The sequence below is a fragment of the Aplidium turbinatum genome, chromosome 15 (assembly GCF_918807975.1).
Source record: "Aplidium turbinatum chromosome 15, kaAplTurb1.1, whole genome shotgun sequence".
NCBI lineage: Eukaryota > Metazoa > Chordata > Ascidiacea > Aplousobranchia > Polyclinidae > Aplidium > Aplidium turbinatum.
The window spans coordinates 13,941,948-13,968,381 of NC_137486.1; the positions used below are offsets into that span (position 1 = coordinate 13,941,948).

General features: G+C 39.5%; 2 protein-coding genes and 1 long non-coding RNA gene across 3 annotated transcripts; 2 read left to right on the forward strand and 1 right to left on the reverse strand.

Moving 5' to 3' along the window:
* Positions 1-1,859: 1,859 nt before the first annotated feature.
* LOC145783987 (uncharacterized) lies at positions 1,860-2,701 on the forward strand. Its single transcript, XM_082595747.1, has 2 exons — positions 1,860-2,093; positions 2,521-2,701. Exons 1-2 carry the CDS (start codon positions 1,860-1,862, stop codon positions 2,671-2,673), a joined length of 387 nt encoding a protein of 128 aa, XP_082451873.1. The 3' UTR covers positions 2,674-2,701.
* Positions 2,702-7,619: 4,918 nt separating this feature from the next.
* On the forward strand, positions 7,620-15,675 carry LOC145784307 (uncharacterized). The gene is made up of 9 exons (XM_082596101.1): positions 7,620-9,649; positions 10,425-10,686; positions 10,911-11,063; positions 11,474-11,817; positions 12,255-12,366; positions 12,652-12,866; positions 13,279-13,438; positions 13,862-14,026; positions 14,494-15,675. The coding sequence occupies exons 1-9, from the start codon at positions 7,640-7,642 to the stop codon at positions 14,508-14,510; spliced, it is 3,438 nt and encodes a 1,145-aa protein (XP_082452227.1). The 5' UTR covers positions 7,620-7,639; the 3' UTR covers positions 14,511-15,675.
* Positions 15,676-20,152: 4,477 nt separating this feature from the next.
* LOC145784849 (uncharacterized) lies at positions 20,153-25,679 on the reverse strand. The gene is made up of 4 exons (XR_014291058.1): positions 25,541-25,679; positions 21,852-22,036; positions 20,801-20,929; positions 20,153-20,291 (listed from the first exon to the last, which is right to left on the reverse strand). It is a non-coding gene; the product is annotated as an uncharacterized LOC145784849 (long non-coding RNA).
* Between the last annotated feature and the right edge of the window lie 755 nt (positions 25,680-26,434).

Below are 26,434 nucleotides of genomic sequence, written 5' to 3' on the forward strand. Positions count from 1 at the left end.
GGACTGCTCTCCATTCAGCAGCACCTAGTGAATGGAATAATTCCCCGGCAACAACACTTTAACAATCGGAAACCAATCAAGGCTTTGTCAGTCCTAGGATAAAGATTCAAAACCAAACCAAAAGAAGCGACCTAATAGCTTCTATTCTCTGGCTGCTTTGGTGAGGATAGTAGAGTGTAGGACTGTACAGTAGGACCACATCCAGCACCTACCGTACTAAAATAAGGAACAAACAAGATAAAAGGTCTCTCTTTACCAAAAACAAAATAATCTTGGTGTAGAGTGGATTCAAAATTCTCATAAAGACTGAATGTGGCTGGTTACTGGTTATGTGTTTGTCTTATAACAATAACTTAACTTTTTCGTTATGGAATTTTGGGAGCTGGTATACAAGTCTCCGCCCTGGTCAAAGGTACCATGACAGTCTTTGAAATTAGCCTCGGCAATTGCCGAGGCAGATGCATGAATGGCGCATTAGCATCGGCAATAAATATGCCGTGCCGCATTAGCATCGGCAATAAATATGCCGAGGCCACACAAGCGGTGGTAAGGTTAGGGTTAGACATTCCTCCCAGTCAATATGCCACAGCCATAGATTTTTTTCCTTAGTCAACACCCTGATGGAGCTCTGCGAAAGAGAAAGAGGCGTGTGGATGGGTATCAAAGCACTAAAGCCCCAAAACGTGGACACTCCATTGCGAACGGCGACGACAGTGTAGATTTACAGCCAAGCGATGAACCTCTTGATGTGTCTGATGACGCAACAACCTCATCCTCCGATACAGCAGCTGATGATTTCGATTCTGACAAGCTAGTTCTTTATCAAACTGACTTTGTGTTGCTCGCAGTTGTGCCAAAACTATGTTAGTGTACTGTATACGTAAATCGAGGCAATCTTCTCGCAGGGAGCTGTTATTCAATACAATTCAATTTATTTTTCTTTGTCAGAATGCAAAAGAAATGATAGATAATATTGTGAAAAAGAAATACAGTACCGGTAACAAATCCAACAAAAGGAAAAGGTGGCAAAACCTTAATGGTTTAAAAGACGTGCACAAAAAGATTTAATATTGCGATATATGCATCGATAAATATAATTAAGCACGGCCACCATTAATTTGTTACGGATACCTGGTTGCGCAATTAACATTATTATAATTCAACATGACTAGATGTCGAATCAATGTAAAACAAAGGTAAATTTCTTACTGGGCATTGTTGTTATACAACGTAACCCGCCTGGAAAATTAAATCGATCTGTGCTGACTTGAACGTTGAATCAACCCAAAATTAACTTTCTCCCCCCCCCCCCGTGAGTTATTTAACGTGAATTGCTATAACAGCGTGCGTAATCGCGTTGCTCGCTTTATCGCTACTTTTGGTATTATTACATCACAACAAATTAAACAGTGCAGTCGTAATAGACAACTCTAGTATATTTTTCGCTTCTTGTTTTACATGTTTTGATACAATTTTTTTTGTAATAAACGTTCACAGCTGTTATAGTCGTCATCTACGTTGAATATATGTAACTCGTGACCAGCGTCACTACATAATCACCGTTCAGCGTTTTCTGGTACAGACGTTGGAATTGATTACCACCGCACTGCGCGTGTAATCAATTGAGCGTTCTGTACCACGTTCCTTAGTTGATTGTTTTGCGTTTCTTTCTTACTATATATTGCGTTGATTTTATACACTGAATCAGTAAGTAACAAGAGGTAAATGGTTTTCTCACTTGGTTGGCTATCGCTACAATTATTATTGTTTATTTTATATTAAACGTCTGGAAATACAACAGACATTTAACTGGCGTCGCCGGCAGGATCTTTACAGAATTTCTACAGGATTTTAGAAACATGGAGAAACTGATCGAAGTCCTGCAACAACAACAAATTGCCAACCAAGAACGCCAGACGAAGGAGCAAATTGCCAGGCAAGAAGAACGTCACCAAGAACAAGTACAACGTCACCAAGAACAAGAACAACGTCATCAAGATCAAATTGCCAACCAAGAAAAGCGCCACCTTGAACAACTACGAGAAATACGAGCCCAAACTTCAAGACCACAACCAACAACAATACAACAACAGGTATCTTTACCTAAGTTCGTAACGTTCGATGCCACCACTGAACTGTGGGCAGACTATTGGAAGAGGTTTAACACCTTTGTAGCAGCACATTCAGTCGCACAAGACAAAATGCCGCAGGTTTTTCTCACCAATCAATCACCTACAATCTACAAAATGTTAACAAATTTGGCTGCGCAGGAAACAAACCCAAAAGAAGTCAACGATCTCACCATGACGGAAATTACAAATTACATGGCTCAACAATTCGACCCAAAACGCTTCATCGGGAGGGAGCGATTCCGTTTCTGGAGCGAAATGAAGCGCAAGCCCGGTGAAACAGCTCAAGAACTAGCCATCAGCATACGCCAGGCAGCTGCCACCTGTGACTTCTCGTCCATTTCAAATCCATTGGACGAAGCTTTACGTACTCGTTTTATTTGTTCAATAGGTAACGAGGCGGTGCTTAAGGCGTTATTCAAAATCAGAGCTGATGAACTTACTTTCAAACGTGCGGTGGAGGTTGCATCAGAAACCGAAGAGGCAGCCAAGGTGGCCAAAGAAACTGTTTACGGCACTCCACCAGCACCAGTTGCGAAAGTAAGGACCATCAGCAAACCTCCAAAAACTAGGCAACTTACAGGTACTTTCTTTACTTCTAAAAATAAAGAATGCTATCGCTGTGGTAATTCCAACCACAACGCCAATGACTGTAGGTTTAAGAAAGCCACTTGCCATTTCTGCAATATTACGGGACACTTACAGAGTGTTTGTCGAAAGAAAGCTAGACAGTTCAAACCTTCTAAGGTAAATTGTATCGAGGAAATTAACATGCTTTCTAGTTCTTGCAGAAAACCTCGAAATTCAAAGTTGGAAGTACCGATCTCCATTAATTCGGTAACCACACACTTAGAACTGGACACTGCTACAAATGGAAATTTCCTTTCCAACGACGTCTGGACTCGGGTAGGCGCACCTCAATTGCAAGCACCAGTGTCGCAGTTCCAATCTGCTACCAAGCATCTAGTACCAATCACGGGTTCTTTCACGGCCCAGGTAACTTGTCCTTCCACGGGAAGGTCAGATAATATTTCTTTTGTAGTCACGACAGTCAAAGGACTAAACTTGCTAGGTCGTGATGCAATTTCGTCTTTAGGAATTTCTATCGATAAATTCCTTCTGTCTAACTATTCTACTTTACAGAGTATCCAGTCATACGACAAGCCTGATAAGAGTCTGGAGAAAGCATGCTCCCTCTTATGTGACGAGTTCAAAGATGTTTTTAAGCCTGAACTCGGGTGCTTACGAGATTATGAACTAGACATAGATTTTAAGTCTGATGCTAAACCTGTTTTTCTCAAACCTAGGCCTGTACCTTTCGCGCTAAAGGAGGACTTAGCGCAAGCCTATGATTCGGGAATTGCACGTGGTGTATGGACACCAGTTCAGTTTTGCGATTGGGGCACACCGGTTGTTCCAGTCCGTAAGCCTTCAAACTCTTCAGAAGCGAAGGCCAAGTTACGCATATGTGGCGATTATTCAGTCACGGTGAACCCTTCCCTGGAGACCCATCGTCACCCGTTACCCTTACCAGAAGACTTAATGCAAAAGTTGGGTGGTGGGTACGGTTTCAGCAAGATAGACTTGGCTGATGCCTACAATCAGATTCGACTTGGTCCTGACAGTCGAAAACGACTCGCATTAAGCACTCACCGTGGCGTACTTTTACAAAATGTTTTACCTTTTGGCATATCTTCTGCTCCAGGTTATTTTCAGAAGATCATGGACGACCTTACAGCCGACCTTCCAGGGGTCGCAGTCTACCTAGACGACATTCTTGTCAGTGGCACTACTGCTGAGGAGCATCTCCAGAATCTTAGACGGCTCCTCGATCGACTTCACTCAAAAGGCCTGAGGTGTAGGAAAGACAAGTGTAAGTTTGCACAACCTCAGGTAGAGTATCTCGGACACATTTTGTCCAGGCAGGGCATCTCCAAAGGTCCCAAGGTAAACGCCGTACTGGAGATGTCTGCCCCCACTGACGTATCTTCTCTTCGTTCGTTTTTAGGTTCCTTACAATTTTATTCGAAGTTTCTACCGTTGAACGCTTCTACTGTAGCAGAACCACTATACCATCTCACGAAAAAGGACATTCCTTGGAGATGGGGAAAACAAGAGGAAAACTCTTTTGCTCAGCTGAAGCATCATCTATCTACTGATGAGGTTCTTACACATTTCAATGCGTCACTTCCGGTAGGTATCGCATGTGATGCTTCTAGTGTGGGTATCGGTGCTACTTTGTTTCACCGTTACCCAGATGGCACAGAACGGCCTATAGCAAACGTTTCAAAGATATTAACAGCTTCGCAGAGAAACTATAGTCAAATTCAGAAAGAGGCTTTGTCGATAATTTTTGCGCTAAAGAAATTCTATCAATATCTTTTTGGTAGATCATTCATTTTGGTCACAGATCATAAACCATTGCTTAGTCTTTTTGGCCCGACTAAATCGACACCTTCTTTGGCAGCAAATCGTTTGGCTCGTTGGGCACTCTTTTTTGTCGCAATTTACATACACTATTGAGTACAGGAAGACGAAGGATCATCAAAACGCTGATGCTTTGAGTCGCTTACCAGCAGGAGGGGATAAAGTCTTCGATGAAGAGGAAAGTGCGGATGACATTGATATCGTCTGCGCTATCGATGCTTTGGATTTACAGGTCCAGACCCCAAATGCTGCCTCACTGCGTAAAGAATCTTCTAAAGATCCTACCATTTCCACGGTAATGCGTTTCATTCATGAAGGATGGCCGGCCAAGTCTTCTCCACAAGACCCGGTCGAACCGTTTCGTAAGTACGCAGACTCTCTTTCTACTTGTTACGGATGTCTACTTTACGGTTCCAGAGTGGTCATCCCGTCCAAACTTCGTCCTTCCGTCCTTCAATTGCTTCATGAAGGACATTTCGGCATTGAGAGAATGAAGCAGTTGGCAAGAACGTCCGTCTACTGGCCAAACATTGACCGAGACATAGCGGAACTTTGTCACAAGTGCAGTACCTGTGGCGAATATCAACCGCAATCTAAAACCCAGGTCCAATCATGGACGGTTCCAGAAGCACCGTGGAGTCGCTTACACATAGATCATGCGGTAGAATTCATGGGTTACCATTGGTTACTCAGCATTGATGCTTTTTCTAAATACCCATGTATTCATGCTACTACTTCTTTATCTTCAACAGCTACTATCAACCTGCTAGAAGAAGATTTTGCTCATTTCGGCTATCCCCATACTATAGTTACCGATAATGCTACTACTTTTAAATCCACAGAATTTCAAACTTTCTGTAAGGAGAGGGGTATGGTACACATCACGGGTGCACCTTACCATCCGGAAACCAATGGAGCGGCGGAGCGCCTCGTACGTACGTTCAAGCAAGCACTTCGCAAATCTTCCCTACCCCCGAAGCAGGCCGTCTTGGAATTCCTACAGCAATATCGACGCACGCCCACTCCGAGTGGCTACTCTCCAAGCCAATTACTCAACAATCGTCAGATTCGAACCAAGATCGACACGCTTCTCCCTACACCGTCTCAAGTGGTACCCCGACAAAACCCTCACAACACCGACGCCTCCGAAGGTACCAAACGACATTTCAAACCGGGAGATCCCTGTTACGCGCTATCATTCACTCCACGACGGAGCCAGGATCCTCGTTGGGTTCCAGCCGAGATGATCAAGCGACAGGGTAGCCGAATCTTCCTGGTACGTCTGCTGCCACATGGTCCGACGTGGAGGCGCCATATGGACCAACTGCAACCTCGCTACGCATCATCGGAGGACCAGGAGCCGGGAGATACTCCTGCACCAACAATCGACTCTTCCGCTGTCTCCACCTCAGCCCGAACGAATTCGGACGACACACCGACTGTACCGGAATTCGGGCCACACAACCCACGAAGGTCGAGCCGTCGCCGCAGACCTCCGGCTCGTTTCGGACTTTGAGTTTTATTGTTAATTCGGTGTCTTGTTCATTTTTTATGTTTGTGTATAAAAATTATCGGGGAGGTGTTATAGTCGTCATCTACGTTGAATATATGTAACTCGTGACCAGCGTCACTACATAATCACCGTTCAGCGTTTTCTGGTACAGACGTTGGAATTGATTACCACCGCACTGCGCGTGTAATCAATTGAGCGTTCTGTACCACGTTCCTTAGTTGATTGTTTTGCGTTTCTTTCTTACTATATATTGCGTTGATTTTATACACTGAATCAGTAAGTAACAAGAGGTAAATGGTTTTCTCACTTGGTTGGCTATCGCTACAATTATTATTGTTTATTTTATATTAAACGTCTGGAAATACAACAACAGCAATTGCCGAGACAATTTCAACTTTTGCCATTTGGCCTTGGCAACGTTTTTGACAAAGTAAAAATATGCTAATTTTGAAGACTGCATGATATCATACATTGGAGTCGACTAAATGTATGGGGTGAAACTACATTACTTTTGCGTTCATGTTGATACACTTCATCCGATATGTGTTGGTAGATTTCATTCTTTGACGTTTTTCATGTCAGAAACATTTATGACCAGGGGACTTGTACACAAGCTCCAATTTTAGCACCGTTGTTGTACATAATTAATTTTGCCCGCAAAGTTGCTTTTCACCAGTATGAAAAGCAAATTTATTATTTATTCAACTTGTTTATGAGCCACTGCAGTGGCCTTACAACTTACATACATATGAGTGGGAAAGCCACTGCAGTGGTCTTACAACTTACATACATATGAATGGGAAAGCCACTGTAGTGGCCTTACGTAGCAAAGGGGTTGTAGTAGGCTTATAGGATGTAGTCCATGTGAATTGTGCATGTGCATATTTGCGACCTTTTTTCAAGGACCTCTAAAAATCCAGGGATATCTAAACAAAGAGATATGAAGGCTCACAGTGATTGCCTTATTGTCATGACACTAGAAGGGCAATAGGCCTAGTTGGTAGGCTACCGTACCGCTTTAAATATGCGGTTCATTTTGAAATTGCAGAAAGTTTAACGCGGACTCTGATAAAAGCACGTCTCTTTGACATTTTTAATTTTATGCCGCTTAAAAGTCAGCATGCCATTTATTTTTTATAAAACCGGAGTTTTTCTAAAAAATTAATTTGAAAACAAAAACAAGTCACATAGTTAGCATAAAAAGATAAAACTTACACCAGTTGTGGTAACATTATTGATAAATAAACTGTTCAATTTTTTTCTTTCAAATTCAATTGCAAAATTGTTACAAATTTGTGAAGTGGACACAATTGTGTCGACAGTTTCAAATATGCATATCGACCCTAACTAAATGTTGTGCTAGATTTTTCTTACATTGTGACACATTGATTAAAAAGCTTAAGCAAGGCTAGATGTGTCAGATCTACTGTAATAAATACTATATATACATGCACTGTCAATGTTTTTAACTTTCTTGTAGGCTTTGCTACATTATTTTACACTTTTTCAAAGCTGAAACAAATAAAAGAAGTTCATTTTGAGAAGTAGTTTACTGCAATAATATTTGCTGATGGATCTCAATGATAACCACGATACATCTTTTGCATCTGTTGATTCAAACATGACTTCAGATAAAGATGATGTGTCATCTTATCTTGATTTGCGCTCAGCTATTTTGGAAAATGAACAGAAACAAAAGCTGCTTCAACGTATGGTAGAGCAGCAAGTAGAGTTAAAAAACTTACAAGAGCGTCAAAAGTCTTTGTTGGAGGCACAGCAACATGTCTCAAAGTTGGACTATGTGGCAACTCATGATCTTCAAGCTAAGTTAGGTAGACTGCAAGCAGTTAAACAAAGAATCAGTAGTTTGCAGAAAGTGATTGATAATGCTGAAGGATCAGCGTCATCGGTTGCTGCTGAAAGTTTGCCAATGATTGAGGGGTTTAAAAGAGAAAAGGAGTTAAATTCTTCAGTTAAAAGTGATACCACTCAACAAAATACTTCAATCCTCGTTAATGAACAATTGGAACAGCTTTATGGCACAGTTAGTAATTTACTGGCTGACATTGATAATATGAATGCGCTGAATCAATTTGTTGAGCAACAAGAAAAAGCAACCCTTCAAGAAGTAGCTTATAAAGCAGATTCACCTGACACTTCGCCAAGAAACAATGTGTCTCTTAACACTACCCCATTGCCTTATGTTAATCTTGTAGAAAATAAACCAGAGAATCATGAAACATTGCCCAGAAAGAAAAGCCACCGAAATAAGAGTTCAAGTGATGCAGCCAATTCTAGTTTTGTGCAACGTCATTATCCTTTTGAGAATTCTATCTGTACTCAAACTGATACACCATCGGAAGCATCGGTTAATGAAGGCACTTCACCTGTGAGAGCAGCAGAACTTTGGGAGGAAATGAGACGTTATCAACTTCAACTTGCTGAGTTACAAGAAAGAAGGAAACAACTGGCTTCATACATCAAAGCAAATGATGAAAGTAGTGTCACATCATCCCCACAGAAAAACGATGAGATAAACAATGCAAGTTTTTCCTCTCCACGAAGCAGTGACATTAAGAGTTCTTACAGCAAATCAAAAGTAGTTCCTCAAACAAGTGCTGGTATTTCCATGAGGTATTTTCTTGGTCAAGTGAAGCCTAAGGCAGCAGATGCTTGCACAGAGCACACTACTGCTACATGGGGTGGATCGACTTCAACCAGCGGAGATGAAAGTGTTGGTTTTATTTCTCAACCACTGATGAAAGAGCATCGAACTGTGGGACAAGATAGCGAAAGCTTTACACGGCTGTCAACCTCAATTGAAGAAACTGTTTATGACCTCTGGGATGCTTTGGATTATCACAATAACTTTCTTAATATTTTATTGGATGATCAAAAGGCCCTTTCCGTGTTGCTGCAAAATACATTAAGCATGCAGAAAGATCACCACATTAGTGCTGTTTTGTATGGAATATCGCCAGACTTTTTGATTTATCAGCTGGATAACTGTTCAGCTCAAATACTGGCCTACCAGAAACATATTGTAATGCTGCACAAGGAGCTTTCTGAGCTACAGAAGCAGTATCCTGAAATTGACGTTTCTTACAGTTATTCAAATCCACAACACAAAAGCCAGTTAAACCAGAGAGAGGATGCACTTTGGATGGAAGATTCTTATCGCATGTCGCCTCGACGAAAGCTTTTGCGGAATCAATCACCTTTGAAGTACTATACTACTGGAAACATGGAAATGTTTTCTCTTAGAGCCAATCAAGGGATCATACAATCAAGGTCCCAACTGACACGTTCTGATAGAGATGCCAGTTCAGTTTCATTGTCTCCAAAGCGATATTACATGGATGCTCCTAATCTGAGCATCACTGTTGATCAAATTGATGATGATGGTGGGGAAATAAGAAAAGTTGAAACAAAAAAGTCGGAAGAGTCCAGTATTTTATCAAGAAGCTTAAAAAGTGCAAGTTCAAACAAAACGATGAATTCAAAACCTGCAACAAGTTTGTCAAAATCACCACTGTTCCAGCAGAAAATAAACACATTCAGTGCACAAACCTTTTCCAAGGTATTTACAATACAACAGCCAATAGTAATTACTTTAAAATTTAGTCTTACGCAATAGATTTGGTTTTGCTTTTCGCAGCATGATTGTTGCTTACTTCACAACGTACATACTATTACCAACAATCTGTTTTAGTCTGACGCTGCAAGTTCGCTGTGGTAGGAGTGGTCTGCACTTGGCATCATAAATTCACAATTTTGTTGAAAAAACTACACTTTGCCCTTTATCTTTTTCAACAGATTTATCATGTTTGATTAACATGTTTTGATTGCGATCTCTTATGTGAGCTTCCTCCATTTTGTTCTGTTTTTTTTTTTTGTTTTCATGTTAGTACTTCCGTAATTTGCTTGATAGTGTCAAATTTCATTTTTATTGTTTGTTTGCCATGCACCATCCCAGTCAGCAATAATTTTTCCAACGAGTTGCTTCTTTGTATGTGTCCAAAGTATCTAAATTTTCTCAAGCTGAGCTTCAATCAGACTCCAATTACCGTCTATTTATTGGGTAACAAATTTATTTTTTTTGCTTTCCGTTCAGCTGATGCGTAATTGTCTCCTGTTGCACCACATTTCAAAACCTTTTAATGTCATGTTTTTGCATGTCCAAATTTCACATCCGAATCTGGCATTAAAGATAATTTATTGGAAGATTTTGTGAAAATATATGAGTGTCAAAGTTGTTATCCTACTATACCGGTACAATTAGCTTTTTAATTTGGTAAATAATAATATTTTTTTATATTTGTGTTGTATTATGTTGTAATTGTTTGTTTGATTAGACGGAAATATCTGACGTTGACAGCAATGCATCCGGATTCCCTTTGTTCGAGGCGCTTCGAGACAGTATTTACTCAGAAGCCGCAACACTCATCTCTCAAAATGAAGCTAGGCCGCATTTCTTGATAGAATTGTTCCACGAGCTGCAACAACTTAACAGTGACTATCTCCGTCAGCATTGCTTGTTTGTTATTAGAGATGTGGTCAATGGATACATCATTGAATCACCAAAACAGAAAAAACAAAATCTTACGAAATCTTCAGGTAGGTTTTGTCCAAATCTGGAGCATTGCAGTTTGCATTGATACAAGGGTTAAAATACAAAAAGTTGATCAACGTTCTGGTGAATTCTGCATGCAGCTACTATCAAAAATGTAGATGATAAACTGTTGACAGTGTGATCAAGCCGTGTAGAAAATATTTGCCTGATTGTCACGGTAGAAATTGCACTGTGAAAATATATGTGATGTCTTCTCTACTTCTTTCAGGCTCTCAATCCTCTTCAAGGAAGAAAAAATCTCCAGAAATGTTCAAGTCAAAATCAAGTTACACAGACTTGATCAACGATATGAAGACACTGTATTCTGAAAACACACCTAGTGAAAGCGAAGCAGATAGTGAATGTCCAGATCCGCAATATGGTAACAACAAGAGTTATCTTGTACATATTGCTTTCAATTTCATTTCTCTCGTGCAAAGGAAATTATTTATTGCTTGTCTTATGTAGTTTATTCGATTTTATGTAACGTGTTTATTCACGTAGTATTTCACATCATTGAGTGCTCATTAATTATTTAAACAATGTAAGTCAATATTTGTGACTGAATAACTACACAGACCATTTTTTGTGTGTTTAGTGTTACGTACAATTTGTACATTTAAACTTTTGTATTTTTGACACTACTCCACTTGGCTCTTAAAACATTCTGTTTCTAAGACACCGTTACTACTTGGGCTTCATTTTCAACATGGTAGCAGGCTTGTGACGTAACACCAGACACCAAAAAACTCTTTTTAAGGATTACCATAACTCATACAATACCTTGTTCAGGTCCGGGCAATGGAGCTCTTCAGTACGATTTCACATTGGATATTTCTGATGCAAGCAATATGACCACCCCTCAAAGTTCCCAGGAGCATGCCAGAGGCGACAATAACATGCAGAACCCCTTTGGAACAGATTTTCTCAGCAGCACCGTGATCCACCTGGATGAGGCTTTGCAGAGAGTCAGAGAGATTGAGCGGTTAAAGCAAGACGAAAATGATACTCAGACAAATGGGCAAGATGATGATGCAGAGAAAAATGAGAATGCCGCATCTGAAGATGTTTCTGAAAATGTGGCACAATTAGACGCCCATAAGTTGGATGGAAAGATTAAACAAATTGTTTCCAAGGTTTGTATAATACTGAAGACTGAAGTGTAGGTATTTCGTTGTTTTGCCAAACAGCAGTTAGAAAATAACAGTAAATTTGTAAAAACTATGTTATGTGTTTTTGCCATTGAATTGGTATGCTGCAACGAGCATGTTAACAACATTTCGTTTGACAAACCGAAATGTTGACTTGTACGAGCTGTTTTCTTGGGATGGCAAATAAATTCAACTAAAACATATGGCGAGGACAACTTTTTTCCATAGTAACGTTTTGTAACTAGACAGCACAGTTGATTATATTTATCATTTCGTTTCGATTATATCATTTCGACATTTGGTAGTTAGGTAGACTAGGTTGTACTTTTTTTTTCTATCTTTTCGTTCACTTAACACTCGAAGACGTTACATCATTGTAAAAAAAGCGAATTTTTCCAACTTGAGTGTCATTTTTTTTAAAGATCATTCCTGTGATAAAATGTGATGACGAAGTATGTGGGGAAGAAAAAGTTCAAGAAATCTGTGGCATCGTTTCTAAGTTTCTCTCTAGTGAACGTCTACCAACCACAGAAGGTAATTATAGGATGTAATTTTGATCAGACACTGTTGCAAAGTCATTGCAGTAAAAATCTGAAATAATGTATCTTATGTGTGGAATGTAGTATTTCTTTAATATCGCACTCATATCTTCCAAAAGTGCGATTGACTATTTGTCAAATGACATTCTGCTCAACTTGTGCTGCTGTTGTGGGCGGCTTGGTCGCCACTTTGCGACATTCCTTCTGTTCTGGACCAAGTGTACCAACCAAGTTTCGTGATCACTCGTTTCTTTCATCTCTAAAACATGTAACTTTACAGTGCATAACAAGAAATCCGACGAGCAACTCCAATCTGTGCTCATGCAATGTTTGAACAAGTTCCTTGGCTATCACCTTTCTGAGTGTGGCGAAGAACTCATCATCGACATATCAGAGGTTTTGTTCAACGAGTTGGCTTACATCTACATGATCGAGGATTACGAAGAGGATGATGATGATGAAAACATGGTGGACGATGCGATCATTAAGACCATGGTAAAGGATTTTTTATTGTTGAATTATGGTTGAGTTCTATAAAGGTCACAAATAAATTCTTGTTGCGGCATTGATAGAACATGGTCTATTGGTCTAATGAAGGGTTCACAGTAGGAGGCCATGGACCCCATCAGCTGTCCACGGTGACCTACTTAGTGTCTAAATGTTTTTTGTTTTTTTCATCGAGAAAGCTGATCACTTTTGATGTCAATTGCTGGATATGCTATTAGTGCTTTTTTGAAGAACCAACATTATTGCGATCAACTGATAAAGCCTGACACTACGTGAATATTTCTTCTGCAGAATTAGTTTCACCTGAGCACAACAATGTTGCTCAACCCCTATATCACTCGGTGATTCAACAACAAGCACCATCACGAGTGCTATTCCTCAAATATTGATGCTTTTTTAGGTTGATGAAGACTGCGATGTGTATGAAGATGAGGATCGATCCGCCATTGATGAATCAGCATCAACATGTTCGTCGATGCTGGATGAAAGTCAAACAAACAAAGATGCGGATGCCGCTCAATCCAACAAACCTGCATCCAACAGCACTGCCCTACCAAATAGTACGTGTGATGTCATTTTAAAGAGTAGTGAGACTATTTTATTAATAATAATGCTTGTTTTTATATGGCGCTGTATCCATCGCAGAATTAGTTGCTCCTCAGCGCTTCACAAAGCAGACAGTTGCAATGCAGCCGTATAGAGGCGCAACTGAGTACATTATTACCCGAATCCATTCCATTGCTCGGTGTCAAGTAGGAATTAGATTCAGTACCATTTTTAGAAAGTCTTTGATATGACCCGACAAGGTATCGAACCCATGCCGAAGTTTTCAACTTTGATTTTCTGCTTACAATATTATGAAGCATATGGTTGAGAGTTATTTTCTTGTGAACCATCTCACAATTTGAATTGTCATTTTTATCTTATTTCTCGACATGAAACTCGTAGAAATAGAAACTTGTCTGATCTCCATTCTTTGCCAGATAACGAAAACGGTTCTGTCGTCGTGGACTTGTCAATGAGTGAGACGAAACGTTTGACATGTTATGGGAGCGGAGAAGATGAAGAAGCAGGATCGGGTGAGGAGTACGATCGGTATAATGAGACCGATGATGTGCCAACATCCATGCAGGATCAGTCCTCTTCAGGTGAGCTGAAAAATTATTTTGTTGACAATCCGTGCAAACTTGATACTTTATTTTATGTTTCACATTGTACTTTGAAAGTGACAGTAATAGTAATGGCATTGAGTGTTTTTACCAGCGCTGTGGTGTCGGGCGAAAAGTGTACCACTCCGACTCCACAACCCTGGTTTTCACATAGCGTTGAGCTCCGAACGCGAGAAGATGACACTTTAATCGCACTTTGCTTAGTTACCACATCAATGAGTGGGATTGTTTCTTTCTCTTGGAAGTTTTCTCAACAATCTCGCCCACCTATTTTTTTACACTCCGTGTAGTTTTAAAAGCCTAGTGCAAGTGGGAAAGGCGGTTGGCTTTCAAATCCATTTGTAGTTTGTCACTTGTCTGAAAAAATCATGAAAAAAACGACTTTCTCCAGAGTGTTACAAGTTTTTGACGGGACCCTTTTTTAATTATGTATATCTTTTTTTCAGCTGAGAAAATGCCCTGATTTTATCCACGTGTCTGATGAAGAGATCTGATAACGTTGAAGGATTGTGAAGTTTTGTGCATCGTAATGTATTTACGTAGTTATAAAGTAGAAACGTGCCCAATAGTATAAACCGAATTTTGTTACTAGCGAATTTCAACTTGTTTTGTTCTGTTGGTAGCCATTTGATTTTTTCACAAATAGTAAAAACCAACTTAAAGTATGGTACGTATATCAGGTAAATCCCTGAGTGGTCTTACAACCGTGATACTATCGCTTTCTTCAAACCTAATCGTTTATTTTATGTATAAATGTATGAGCACAACATAGTCTCAGCCAAATTACTTGTAACAATATATTGAGTATATGACACTGTGCTGTGTCAGATGCATGGGATAAATATTGCACTGCGGGTCTTCAATCATATGTCTGTATGAGATTTTGTATTTTTTTACAACACAGATAGCTAGTTATATGCCAGTGTAGCAACTTCTAGTAGCCAAAATTAAAATAAAATTCTTTTTAAAGACATGCTACCCAATTTGTATCATTGCCAAGGCATGTTATGACACGAAACGACATTTTTCTACACTCTGCACAATCTTGAAGATTTAGAATGGTCGAAATAATCAGAAAGTCGTTGAAAGCCGAAACAATCAGCATTTGTGTGTCAAAGACGACAAAGGCTTCACCGCCAAATTTTAAACAAACGCTGAAATTCTGACGGTCATAGCCTCACATGTGCTCTCGAACTTTACGCAACAATGTAGGCTGCTATCAATATCTCACACAACAAATCGGCACTGTATTACAAATCACTATAATTCAAGAGATGTAAAATTGAATTTTGTTGCTGACCGGATTAGAAACGATGATGTACAAAATGTGTGGAAGATTCTTAACATTTCAAGCTTAAATAGTTTGATAGGGTGTTGAAACTTATTTTGTTTGACAACATGCCCTGATTTCCACTAAGTTGTGAAAAGGTGTGCAACGTGTTATGTTTACACACTATGCCTTTCAACAGTTAGGTCTGGAATTGTGGAGTGTAGCCTATGTCTCAATGTAAATTTTTTACACTGCTTACGCTGTGACAATGTTGACCAATGTGCTTTGTGTTTTTGCCATTTGTAGCAGATTGAATTGAAACGTTTATTTCTGTAGTCCCGGTAATAGACTGTGGGTTTTTAATATATTCGCGGGTGATGGTTTTTCAGGGCAAAGACAGTTCATGCCTTGTCCAATGTCCATGCTACGCTTAGGCTACTGGCACAACCTGCTTTTCACTCTTGATTCACTAAGATAGGCTACAGTACGGTACTTGCGAGATTCGGCGGCACAAGACATACTGTAAAACAACAAATGCCTTTTTTCAAAACTTAGCTTGACCCATTTTACAAATAGGCCTAACGCCCATATAGGCGTTTGATCAATCATAAAAAAAAATTTTCTCCTTCAAAGAAGATCTTGCGTAGCTCGCGGCACTGCTTGAATACGAATAGTTTGTAAACATTGCAAGTTGAATACTGAAAAGTTTAGGTGTTCATCAGGACAATTATCGTTTCTAGCACTAGTTGCAACGTTGCTTCACTGACGTTTCGCTCACTATGACAATGCGCATCCTCAGAGCGAATAACATACATCATAAAATTTACAAAGTTATATGCCGTACTGCAGTGCGGTTGAAGACAAGAGAAAATGAACCACACGTTATTTTAAAGGTTGGTCAAAAGATGTGTGAGCGGTTACTTTCCACTTTAAATTACTTAAAACTTCCAATAAATTTGAAGCAGAGGAGACCAACGGAAATTCGAGACGAAATTAAATTACAATAACGTTTCCACCGTGTTCAAATAGGCATGAAACCTGCATATCAAGACAATAAAGATTTATAAATTTTCGGTAAAAGATTTCAGTCGTGTCGGTTGAGTACACTGCATTGTTTTGACTTAATGTTGATGAAGCAACTCTCTGCCTGGTGTAATAATAATAATAGTTTTTTTTTACGTTGCAACTAGTGATAGAAACGAACATTGCAGGTTGTTCAAGGAAAATGTTGACAAGAAGCGAACTTCTTCATGAAGAAATAAGTTACATCAAAGTATTTTTTTTTGCTAAATATGCCACTTGAAAACTTCGTCTTCCCCGATAGCTCAGTTGGTTAAGCGTTGACATTGCAAGCGAGAGAGAAAGGGAAATCTTTTATTTTGTCTGTTTCGAGAATAGTACATGGGAGGCCACAATATATAAACAATGCGGCGACACTTCAGTAATAAGCGGAAATTTCTCTGTCAATTTCGGTGACCGGCCCGGCGTCAGTGGAAATAGCTGCAAGTAGCCTAAGCGAAACTCCCAGAATTAAGCTTTCTCAGTCCGAGCATATAGATTCTCACAATGAATAAGCCTTTTGTTTTCTTTGCTGAGACAAAGAAAAGCTAATGTGACGCCACCAGATTTGCAGTTAACTTTTAAACCAGGCAGACCAAGAGTGGAAATTCTTGTCACCTAAAAGTGCGTGAAGATGTCTATCGATGAAAGTCTAAGCCTGCGTTCGCTACCTTTTCAAAGAAATTTGGCTTTCAAAAGTGGGTGGGCCAGTCCCAACTTGAAAATAAAGTAGGTGGGCCCAAGCCTACGTGGATCCTCCATGCCTGCCAGCACGTCAATGAACAGGAAAATGAGGCAAAATCTTGAAAGATTAAAAATGTAGGCTAATCATCATTTAGGCCTAGTAGGCTACCGTATAGCCTATGTTTGTACTTGTAGTAAGCACCGCCACAAAAACACCGCACCGATAGGCTGATAGCTCAGTTGGTTAGCGCGTGACTTCTGGAACGAAGAAGCTTTAAGATCAAACGGCGCTGGTTCGACTCTCAAAGTGTGCGCTTGGGCAACGCATGTTAAGGACTGCTCTCCATTTATCTAAGCTTAATTCTAATGAATAATTCTCGTCAACAAGACCTCAACAATCAGAAATTTCTTTTTGTCAATCTCGGTTAGCCTACCGGGCCTGCGCCAGTGATTTTGTTTGTTTGTTTTTGATATATTTATCCTGCATTGAGGGAAAGCGGGCTTGAGCGCTATGCATCGGTGTAGGGGAAGGTGGGGTTAGTTGAGTCAGTGGGTTGGTTGAGTCACCATTGTTTTCTGACTAACCAAGCATGACTTCGTGAAGATTAATTGCTTGAAATAATAAGCATTAAGGGTATAACTGCGTCCATCTTGTTTTAGCAGCTGTGTAAGTTATACAGGTTATACAGTCAGCAAAATTCCATTTTTTGGACTAAAAAGTAAATATTTTCAGCTCAAAGTTGATTAGGATGCTGAAGCTATGATAGGCGTAAGCGAAGATAGCGTCGAAGTTTCATATAGTTTATAGCTATCTTATGCACAGTGCATTTGTGTAAAACTGATAAAGCTTTACGTATAGATAATACTTTCAATAATTGTCACGAGGAAGGATTGGGGTTGGTTGAGTCGATAGCTGCGGGACTAGATGAGGCAGTGACTCAACTAACCCTACCTCAAGTTGCAGGCTGCTGAAATCTTACTTCTGAATTTTATTGCTAAACGCGCATTATTAATTCAGTTACTTGGACAAAATGAGCTATTATTTGATTATTACTTTTCTGTTTAGCTTTAAAATATTTTCAAATTAAGTCTTAAAAATTATAAAAAAAAACTGGTCGTGGACAATGGCTTATGGAGACTTTTGAAGCTGGTTTGAAGTTAGTGCAAGATGGTATGTCGTTAAGAAAGGCAGCAGAAAGAGTTGGTGTGGACAAAGAAACGTTTCGTAGATGTTTGAAGAAGATAAATGAAACTGGAGCTGATGCTTCTAAAGTAAAGATGGGATGCTCAAACCACAAACAAGGCATGAAACAAGTTGGGTCTATTGTTTTTAGGGATAGAGGAGATTTGGTGACTATGATCGGCACCATCAATACTCTTGGAATTGCTCGATTCGTTATTGCTGCACTTGATGCAACTCGTGCTGTCCTATGGTGGAAGTAGTAGTTCTACATGTTTCCAATGCAACAGTTGGGCAAATTTGGCGTGCACCGACAACAGTGCTGTTTTTACATGTCCACTTGTGATTAATTTAGGGGTAGAGAACTTACGGCCGGCGGGCCAAATGTGGTTCGCAAAGCAATAATTATAATGTGGCCTGTGGGAGCATGAAAAGTATTAGATTTCATGTCATTTTCGATAATACGTGTGAAATTTGGGTCTGGGCGATATGAAGACCTTTTTTTTAGAGAAATGGCATGAAGTCGGGCGAAATCGAGAGAAATTTGGGCCTGGTTGCGGTGAAAACCTTTTTTTTAATTTTTTTTAGAGAATTGGCATGAAGTCGGGCAAATTCGAAGAAAATTTGTGACTGGTTGCTGTGAAAACTCTTTTTTTATGAAAAGTTTGTGGAAACGGGCGAATTTGGAGGAGCCATGTGGCCCGCCTGGTATTTTTAACATTTCTTGTGGCCCATAGTACAAAGTATAGGTTGTTCCCCACTTCTGGATACAATAAACGTTCATTGATGGCATAGATCAGAGGTGCCAGTCTGCCAGAGGGGGACGGTGCCCAATAGCCCCAAAAAATTATGCATCTCATGAATGCCATTGCGCCTCAACTAACCCCACCCACTGACTCAACTAACCCTGCATGCGGGGTTGGTTGAGTCAAACGGTGCTCTGTGTTCAAGGTAATAAAAATGACAATTAAACGTGAGATAGCATTTTAATAAATGGGTAGCAGCAAGCATAATTCATTACCTTTGTTTCACTTAGACTTTGATAGGTGTATCTACAATAGGTAAAAAATTATAAGGAAAAATCTGAAACATGACTCAACTAACCCCACCTTCCCCTACGCCTTCCGACGTACGCCTGACCCACCCAGCAAACATTGTACTTCGGCCCAACGTAGTGTGACAGTTGGTAAAATAATGCTCCTCCGTTGGCACTACGTTGTGGCCGAAGTTGACCCAACGTATCTTGCACCATTCGTCGCAGTTGGGACAACTTCTTCAAAATGTTTGGGCCAACGTTATCCCAACTCTGCACCCAACGTAGTTCATCGTTGGTACCCTACGATGGCCCAACGTATTTTGCACCATTCATCGCAGTTGGGACAACTTCTTTAAAATGTTTGGGCCAACGTTATCCCAACTCTGCACCCAACGTAGTTCATCGTTGGTACCCTACGATGGCCCAACGTATTTTGCACCATTCATCGCAGTTGGGACAACTTCTTTAAAATGTTTGGACCAACGTTATCCCAACTCTGCACCCAACGTAGTTCATCGTTGGTACCCTACGATGGCCCAACGTATTTTGCACCATTCGTCGCAGTTGAGCCGACTTATTTTAAAATCTTTGGGCCTACGTAATCCCAACTCTACTGCCAACGTAGTTCATCGTTGGTACCTACGCTGGCCAAACGCACTTTGCACTTTTTGTCGCAGTTGGCCATACATATTTTGCACTAATCGTTGTAGTTGAGCAACGTTGGTTAAACTTAACCTGCAATTTCAAGTTGACACTGTCCTGATGATCCAATATGCCAATACGATGACCATCTTCTTATACTGAGCAAATTTAAGTCAATGATGTAAACAAACGTAAAGTTGTTGAAAAATACATTTATTCGAATGGTAAAATGCACCACCCATGCACAATTCACAGCTACGACAAGACATGCATAAAAGTCTAAAAACACAGTGGACTGAGGTACTTCATGCCTCATCAGAAGACTGCACCTGGATGTAACAACGTGATCTGTGGCGGCCTCAAACGCAAGTACCTATAAAACAATATGCAACATTTGTAAAGAAAGCAGGGATGAAAGAAAATATACTGTACAGTGCAAATTAGGTCGTGTTTACAGCACCGTGAAAGAACAGACTCTAATTGCTACATATCCCATGGATATGTGTATGCAACACCCGGTTATGTTACAATAACAAGCATTTTTTTAATACATCCTAACATTCCTCAGTATGTTTTAATTCTGTAATTCGTAGCCTATACGATGGGGTGGGGAATGAGTATACCGTTATGTTCTATCAACCTCTAACATTAATGCACATTCGTTAATCGTGTTAATGCGGTTTGCCTTCTCTAACCAGTGCAAATTATTATTGTTATCGTTTGATAGATCTTCGAAGTCAAGTCTTAAAATGTGTGTATATTTCTTGAAGTTCTGCTCCAGCAATAAACTAATCGCTGGTTAAGTAAATAAAAATGCTTTTATTGCCCTTATTGAGAGAATAGTAACGATTTGTCAGTGACGGAGAGAACAAATGAACATACCCGCAGTACTTTTTGTAGCAAGACGTTTAAGCCGGCCCCCATCGCGGTCTTCCCACGTCTTAAACCAGTCGCCCAGTTTGTGGTCGATTTCTTGTAGAGTGCATGATTTCGTATTGCTCTGGACAACATCTATAAGTAAAGCAGTTTTGTAAACAAATAATGTTACATCGATTTTTATTTTTACACAATCATCTACAGCAGTGGCCAGCGGCTCTTAACCTGTGGGTAATTACTCAATCTGGGGAAGTTTGAGGTCTTCCAGAGGGCAATGAGCAGGACAGTGCAAATTATTACCAATTTTTAATCAAACTTAAATCATTGTTGGGTTTGGCTTTGGCTATTCCATTCAATTGATTGCCAAAGACTAATAAAATTGGTACGAATGGAATTAATTTTATGCTGCTGTTTGGAAGTCTTCACGAGAAGATGCAGAACAACGTGTTCTTGTCGAAGGTTGCTTATTTGTGCGACTTTTTCTCTGACATAAACGCCTTGAACTGCTTGCAGGGCAAATGGACAAGGTTATGGGATTTAATAGACAAATAATAGATTTAAGATGCCCAACATGCTTAATTGCTTAAAGTGGGGTAACGGGTCAGAAAAGGTTAAGAACGTTGCTCTACAGAGTCTACAGTCTGTTTCACGTGCGTGGCACGATCATCAGGAGAGCTGTAATGAAAATAAAAGCGAGGACATCACCATAAGCATAGCCGCCGAACCCAGGAAGGACGGCCTTCCCGACCTTTTCGCAGAGAAGGCCACCCTTCCCTGCGAAATCGGCCAGATCAACTTTCTAATCTCATCTTTTTTATTGCACACGAGTAAACAGCAGGTGTTTTTCAACTAGATCTAGACTGAGGCATTAATCAAGGATAGTAAACAGCAAATTGACAAAAAAGATTACGAAAAAGGTAAACTTCAGATGCTGCAAAACTTATGATATATCCAAGGTTGTTATTTCATTGAAAATTAATCATGAACAGTAAGTATTCTTTCTGGAGACGATATCATACCAACAAGAGGTGAATACAAAACTTAAACAAACACTTACCTACGACCATGTTCTTTAAGTTTTGCATGGAATCAAAAGAAAACTTTTTCTCTCCACTTAATTTATTTTTCCCTTCCCGGTCCGCGAGACGTAACTTGTGACTTCGTTTAACATCACCTGAGGCATCAATCGATTAACCGTGTCGCATAGGCTTTTTCCTCCTAGATACGACACAGTTGTTTGAACTGCAATAGAACAGATGGATGTTGAAATGCATAAGCCGAGATCGTTAAAACAGCATAGAAAGCAGTCCCATCAAACAGTCGCGGTGCGTACCAGGCTACCAGCGTACATAGGTGTCGAAATAGGGTGGGCCGGGTGGGCTTTATTTTAACAAAATATGTTTTGCCCACCCTGTTTTCATGACACCTATGAAGTGTTCGTTACAATTATTTCCGTTTTTGTTTTTAGCTGAATTATCCAACCAACTGCAGTGCAACCTCTGAAGACTTGCAATAAACAAGATCACAGAAATGCGTAAATCAAACGCACAATACCACATTCCAATTGACAACTTTGAAGGTGGGTATGTAAATGAACCCAAACCTCCAAACAGTAACATTGATACCAACATCAGATTGTTCCAAATTCCAGTTATTAACATCAAGGCTAAATATTTTCACCAAGTTGTCAACTTAAACCTCAAAGATATCAAGCATCTGCTCATGTATTTGGATTAAAACGTAGAGATGGCCTCATCACTATCAGACAAAAACTAAAGTCCCGAAAGCTGACGAAATTCTTCAATACCAAACGCGATTTTAATGTTTGTGCAGACTAATACTGTGTGATGCTGAAACCAGCTTTGAAATTTTTGTGTTTTCAATATGGAGTTGTGTGATACAAACCATACAACAGCATGTCTGTAAGAATGTGAAGGACTGATTCACACTAAGCGTTTTGACTCCAATATGACATTTGAAATACAAATTAAATATGCACACAATGAATTCAGTTTATTTAAGAATTTCTAAAACAAAACTATATTCTGCCTCATTGAAGCCGAACTGTCACAGTGTGAATCAGCCATAAAAATAGTGGGTTACTCGAAGTCCACTTTGAAACTAGACTGTTTTATTGATTCTTTGATTGCTAAGATCAAGTGTATTTATACTAGAAGAGGACTTCATTTGTTTGAGTAAGTTTTTAAAAGTAGTTCTACTTGATGGGGTATGTTTCACAGTCATAAGATCAATCATTATACACTTTTGACATCGCACCCACTGCATCAGTGCTTGATTTTACTTTAAAAAATCAGTAATTTGCTTGTAACTTTTTTCTGTACATTTTTAAGAGAAAGTTCTTTGGAAATAAGATAGAAACATGTTACTTCTGCAACATTTAAGCCAAAAACTAACTTTCTAGTATCAGCAGTTATCAAGATATGGCAAAATGAGCTATTTTCAGCTCGTTTGGTGAAATTGCACGGCCACTAGAGGGTGCAAGAACCCAAAATTATGATAGAAGTATTTCATTTGATATTTGGGGCCATATATCAAGACCACTTTTTGAAACTCAATTTTTTTTATTTTTCACTCCACCCTAATGAACAATTCGTACCGTCAGTTACCTTGAAAAGATCAAGAGAAAAAATTAAAAAAGCTGTAGTCACTGATCGTAGTTTCCGCAAACATTTTAAAAGGATTCGATATCGATTAGCTAGGCATCGGTATCCGCAAACAAACAAACTGAAAAGATCGAGAGAAAAAATAGAACATTGCTGATCGCAGTTTCCGTTTTTCCGCAAACATTTTAAAATTTCCGGTAATGCAAACATTTTAAAATTTCCGGTAATGCAAACATTTTAAAGTTTCCGGTAATGATTCTAAGAGTTTGCCGAAGTCGCTGAACGCAGTTTCCGCAAACATTTTAAAAGGGTTAAGCTTTAGGGTGTTTCCGCAAACAAACAAACTGAAAAGATCGAGTGAAAAAAAATAGAACAAAGCCGAAGTTGCTGATCGCAGTTTCCATTTTTCCACAGTTTCCGCAAACATTTTAAAATTTCTGGTAATGATCCTAAGAGCTTGCTGAAGTCGCCGATCGCACTCGCAGTTTCCGCAAACATTTAAAAAGGGGTACCTCTAAATACCCATTGTCAGGCATTAGACAAATCCTAGACAATGCCTTGAAATTACCGACAATGCCTGAAAGTAGCTACTCTACAATGCCTGACAACCCCTGAAAATGCTATAATGCCTAACAAACCCGTCAACCACTGATAATGATCGACAATGCCTGGAAATTCCCAACAATGCCTGAAAGTAGTTAGCCTACTCCACAATACCTGACAACCCCTGAAAATGCTCCACAAACCCCCAAAAAGCCTACTATGCCTGACAATGGGTATTTAGAGGTAGGCCTACCGTTTTAAAAGGGTTAGGCTTGATTAGAGTTTCCGCAAACATTTTAAAAGGGCAGTGGCTATTTGACCGGCTCCGGTCTTTGAATCTGAAACACTATTTGACCGGTCATGACGTCACTTCATAAGCACTTTTTTCTTTTTCTCTTTCAAAGCAAAAGACGATAAGCGCCTTAAGTTTTAAATTCAACACTTTTATTTCAACTGAATCCGTGGCGCATACGTAACGTCTCGGGGTGCCATTCTAGAGGGAATGAGTTCGATTCTATTCGGAAGCGTTTTTTTTTATTTTTTTAACTAAATTTTTAAAAGTGGAAAGTTGTCTTGAAGGGTTGGTTGAGATGATGATTTGAAACTTGACTGATTGTTGTGCGACAATGAGACTGGATTTAATTTTTAACTTCGGACTTCAGCGAAACGTAATCTTACAGCCTATTAGAAGGTGTGATTTTTTCAGAGAATTTGTGCTAAGAAATGAAAGGAGTTTGTTAAAAATAAAAACTAGAAAAAACTTTTTTAATTCGTTTTGAAGCTTTTTTATTCACTTATTGATTCATTCATATCAGTTTGTATCCTTTTGTAGTTAAAAAAACAGAAAAAAAAAAAGAACGCTTCCGGGTAGTATCGAACTCATTCCCTCTAAAATGGCAGCCCGAGACGTTACGTGTGCGCCACGGACTCGGTTGAAAAAAACGTGTTGAATTTAAAACTTAACGCGCTTATCGTCTTTTGCTTTGAAAGAAAAAAGTGCTTATGTAGTGACGTCATGACCGGTCAAATAGTGTTTCAGGTTCAAAGACCGGAGCCGGTCAAATAGCCACTGCCTTTTAAAAGGGTTCGGGATTAGGGTTGATCAAAGTTTCCGCAAACATTTAAAAATTTCTTTAAATGATCCTAAGAGTTTTTGTTTCTTTGCGGAAAAATTTTAAAATATTTGCAGAAACTGTGATCAGCGACTTCGGCTTTTTTTAATTTTTTTTTCGATCTTTTCAAGGTACGAACTGACGGTACGAATTGTTCATGGTGGTACTAATTAGGTTGCATCCGATGCTGCGCAATCTACTTCATAAAACAATCTGCAAAAAACTTGTGGTATATACATAATGCGGTGATAGTAGCAACATGCGAATCCTGATAAAAGCACTTCTCGTTGACATAATAGTCATTTTTATGCCACTTGAAAGTGAAGATACCACTTTTTGAAAAAATCGAGTAGGCTACTTCTAAAAATGTTACTTCAAAACCAATAAACAGGTCACGTAATTGCCGTAAAAAGTATTAAATAGTTTACCCTGAAGAATAGATCAGAGTCAACTGCAATAAACCTTACCTGAGTTTCATGATGATCATTCATTTGGGCAGTGCTCTCATAAATAAAAACCTGAAAGTCCCCATAGCTACGTCTAAAAATTCCTAGATTACATCAAAGTTCCCTAAATCATTATTACATTTAAACAGTTTCACGTTCTGAAACAAAAAGCAAGAGTTAAGCGGTTTAAACAACAACACTAGCAAAAACCATTCTACATAACTTTGTTGTATTAGTGGGCAAAGTCTCACAGCAAAAAGCAGTACGGTATGTTAAATTACAGTGATGTTTAACATTACAGGGATACAGTGAAGATTTCCCAATGCTTATCACATGCTAAAAATGACATAAACTGTGCACGACTATCGACTTATTCATGAGAGCTAATTCGACTAGTAATTAGTTGATTAGTTCATGTGCTTCAGCATCTGTAGCTGAACTCTTCATGAGCCCTTGCCAACTGCAACAATTTAGCTCGATCCCTTAATCCCAGTTTGTCAGCTGACTTCATACCTTGGGTGTGTAGCAAACCAACTAAACTTTCTGACTTTAAACTGTTCCTGTAGTCAGTTTTAATGTTCTTCAAGCTATCCGTACTAAAAAGTCATTCAACTGGGGCATTTAAACATGGTAGGGACATTAGGCAAGTGACTACTTTGCTATGAACTCAAATACGGAAGAAAGCTTGACAAATAAACTTCCATTCGTTCTGCAAGCGAACAACAGTGTTGCCAGAAAGCCCAAAAATGCGCCAAAGCAATCTAAAAGTAGCCCAATTTGACGTCGCGACGTCGACAGCCGAAGGCGTGAGTTTTCTAGGGGCGTCTGCGGGCATGCCCCCCAAGGGGCATGGCAAAAGGAACATCTTTGTTCACTGTAGCGGACGTCGAATTATCTGAACTTCTTCTGAAGTAT

What these genes read in the sequence shown, in the direction of transcription:
- LOC145783987 (XM_082595747.1), top strand. Translation starts at nt 1,860, where the DNA reads ATGGAGAAACTGATCGAAGTCCTGCAACAACAACAAATTGCCAACCAA. An exon ending in CAACAACAATACAACAACAG is followed by an intron (nt 2,094 to 2,520) that starts GTATCTTTACCT and finishes TTTGTTCAATAG; the next exon opens with GTAACGAGGCGGTGCTTAAG.
- LOC145784307 (XM_082596101.1), top strand. Translation starts at nt 7,640, where the DNA reads ATGGATCTCAATGATAACCACGATACATCTTTTGCATCTGTTGATTCA. An exon ending in GTGCACAAACCTTTTCCAAG is followed by an intron (nt 9,650 to 10,424) that starts GTATTTACAATA and finishes TTGTTTGATTAG; the next exon opens with ACGGAAATATCTGACGTTGA. An exon ending in TTAAACAAATTGTTTCCAAG is followed by an intron (nt 11,818 to 12,254) that starts GTTTGTATAATA and finishes TTTTTTTTAAAG; the next exon opens with ATCATTCCTGTGATAAAATG.